The sequence below is a fragment of the Nicotiana tabacum genome, chromosome 11, assembly GCF_000715075.1.
Source record: "Nicotiana tabacum cultivar K326 chromosome 11, ASM71507v2, whole genome shotgun sequence".
NCBI lineage: Eukaryota > Viridiplantae > Streptophyta > Magnoliopsida > Solanales > Solanaceae > Nicotiana > Nicotiana tabacum.
Window position 1 is genome coordinate 7,956,924 of NC_134090.1, and position 2,791 is coordinate 7,959,714.

The 2,791-nt window shown below is 41.1% G+C and overlaps 1 protein-coding gene across 1 annotated transcript; it reads right to left on the reverse strand.

Annotated features, from left to right (window-relative positions):
* Nucleotides 1-613: 613 nt before the first annotated feature.
* On the reverse strand, nucleotides 614-1,642 carry LOC142165727 (uncharacterized). Its single transcript, XM_075224089.1, has one exon. The coding sequence runs from the start codon at nucleotides 1,640-1,642 to the stop codon at nucleotides 614-616; it is 1,029 nt and encodes a 342-aa protein (XP_075080190.1).
* Nucleotides 1,643-2,791: the final 1,149 nt, after the last annotated feature.

A 2,791-nucleotide genomic window follows, 5' to 3' on the forward strand; every position in this document is an offset into this window, starting at 1 on the left:
TTAATATTTCAATGCTCGCTTCATAATCCCTTCTCATTTGCCGTAAGTGCTTTGCTCGCGATGTTGTACCTTTTGCCCATCTGGCCCGAATTCTTGCTATGCATGACTCTGATCTTGCCAAACCCTCTCGGCTTTCAATGACTTGGTTTCTTAACCCAGTTATCAGACCTTCGTCGGACCGGCTCCTTTGTTGGTTGTCGGCATCCATTCTGACCCGTTGGATTTGGGCTTTCAAGGCTTTATTTGCTTGAGTCAATCTGTTCTTTTTTCCTATGTCAGCATCGACTTGCACGCTATTTTCATATTTCGGATCCTCAATTTGCTGTTTCATCTTGCCAATTTCAACCCGATAGCCTTCTTCTCTTGCCAGCCAGCCCCATTGTTCTTGCGAGTCATTTGTGAATTGCTGGACATGGGCTCTTTTAGCAGGCCTTTGACGAATCCAGAACCTTTTCCCAAACCATGCATCATACTTCGGGTCGACCTCGCCTTTGGCTAAATCTCGCACCATAGTTTTGGGTTTAAGGAATCTGCATTCATGCCACAATTTGCGAATTGTATCTTCCGGGACTGTGGCATTCGGTCTTAGCTCGATGGTATGCTTGCTCAAATCTTAATCATGAGGGATAATCTGGAACCTTCCCAATTGACGCAATACCCGATGGGGAGCGTATGGTTGGATACTATGGACACCCATCAGAAGAACATAACATTTTTTGGCCGACATGCATATTGCTTCAGTAGCGGGCAACCACCCAAACGCCCATTCAATTTGGTCCGCCGTTAGTGATCTCTGTCGTATAAACCAATCTCCAATACCCTCGTGGAACGCAACACCCGTTACCCGCTTCTCAAACTTTTCAATGCAATTTAAACCAGTCAGCCCGAAGTTCATATACCCCACTCGATGGCAGAGATGTTCTTGTATCCACAACTGAAGTAATAGATTGCAACCTTGGAAAAAACTTCCTCCCTCCTTACACACGGTCAATGCTCGGTATATTTCTAATAAGATCAGGGGAACTATAATGCTTTCAGCCCTTTTCATTGCGACATCAACCATCCCCACGAGACCTATCTCTATTTTCTTGTCGTCTCGTGGGCAAACCATGATTCCCAAGAATGCCGTTATAAATGCCAAGGTTCGTCTTGCTTCCCATTTACCTCTGTTTCCGGTGTGAGTCAGTCCCAAATTTGGCTCGTCAAAACCCCGCGGATTACCATAACACTGATATAAGAACTGAAGAGCGCAGCATCCTTTTGATAAATCATTATTTTGCACAGTCCGGCTGATATTTAACAAGTCCAGAAATTGGTGTGGCAATACCGGCCTTGGTGACAACAGATACTGACTTCTCAGATTCCCATTCATACCCGCATAACCTGCTACTTCCTCCAGTGTGGGTGTAAGCTCAAAATCCGCAAAGCGAAATACATTTCGGGTCGAGTCCCAAAATGGTATCAAAGCCTCGATGACATCCGTCCTTGCCTTGACATTTAGTAGAGTGATGAGACCCCCCAAGACTCTGACCACTATTTCTTTGCTGTTTTTTCCCAAATTGTCCCACCACATATGGAGCTGGAGAGGGTCCTCTCTAAAGATGGTGAAGGGTTTGTTTTCACTTGTATTCATCCTGCACATTTATTAAGGCGATTTAAACAAAAGCAAAAAATGATTTGACTCAAAAAATGATTTGACTATATTTTCAGAAAGAAAGATCTGATTTTTCGAACACGACCTTTCAGCACTTCGGGGATGAAGCCTGTGAGGGTCAACCGATCAAAACTCTAAAGGATGATCAAAAGTGGCCGTTTATGCAAAGTCAGCCTTCGGGCGTCCCTTTCGGGAACATTTGGCTATTTTTGACAAAAACAGTATCACTTGATTTATAATAAAAATTTTGACATTTTCTGGGTATTTTTGCAAAAAGGGGGAAGTTGGACCCGATGAGGGTTGCCTACGTATCTCGCATCCGGTGAGAATCAAACCGACGTAGTTCGGGCAAATAAAATAGACTATTTTTTTTTCCTAAATAAACTATTTTGAAAATAAGAGAAACTAAATATAAAGACTTTTTTTTGCTTTTTGAATAAAACAAACTATTTAAAATAAAAACTTTTTTTTTCATTTTCTAAAAAATAATTTGGCAGAATTTCGACACTATTCGGGCATTGGTATTTTCAAAACTAGTGATTAACTCTCTTAACCCTCTACACTGCTATTTCTCTTTTTTTTCATTTTTCCTAATATTTAAAAGTCGGTCAGCATGCGAGTCCGAAGCATATAAATTCACATGTAGCAAGTAAGATGCATCATGATGGTCTTTTTTATTTCAGGTACACCTGTCCTAGACAGACTCAACCCCTGTGTTGAGTCTCCAAAGTCAAATGCACATGATGCAAACAAACGTTCTTACTAGGGATCTGACATGTGGTTTTGTCATACTAGGTTTAAAACCTGAGTGTATTGTTCTAAACCTGGCTTACCTGAGCGGACAACTCGTGCCGAGGAGGAGGCAGCGTACCGGGAATACAGAAGCTTCATCGGCTTAGCAAGTATCTGAACCTTGTTCTAAAAAAATGGGATTGACTCTAAACAGAAAAGAATTCACACGAAGTGCACCCTTCTTCATGATTTAGAAAACTCATAGAGAAGATGGGTTTCGTAACAATTTATATACAATTCACAGAAGAACAAAGCGGTAAAAGCAACATTTAGCACATTAGATGAAAAAAGTGTAATAAAATCAGATAATAAATAAAGCCAATATAACAATTATTCCAAGCTCAA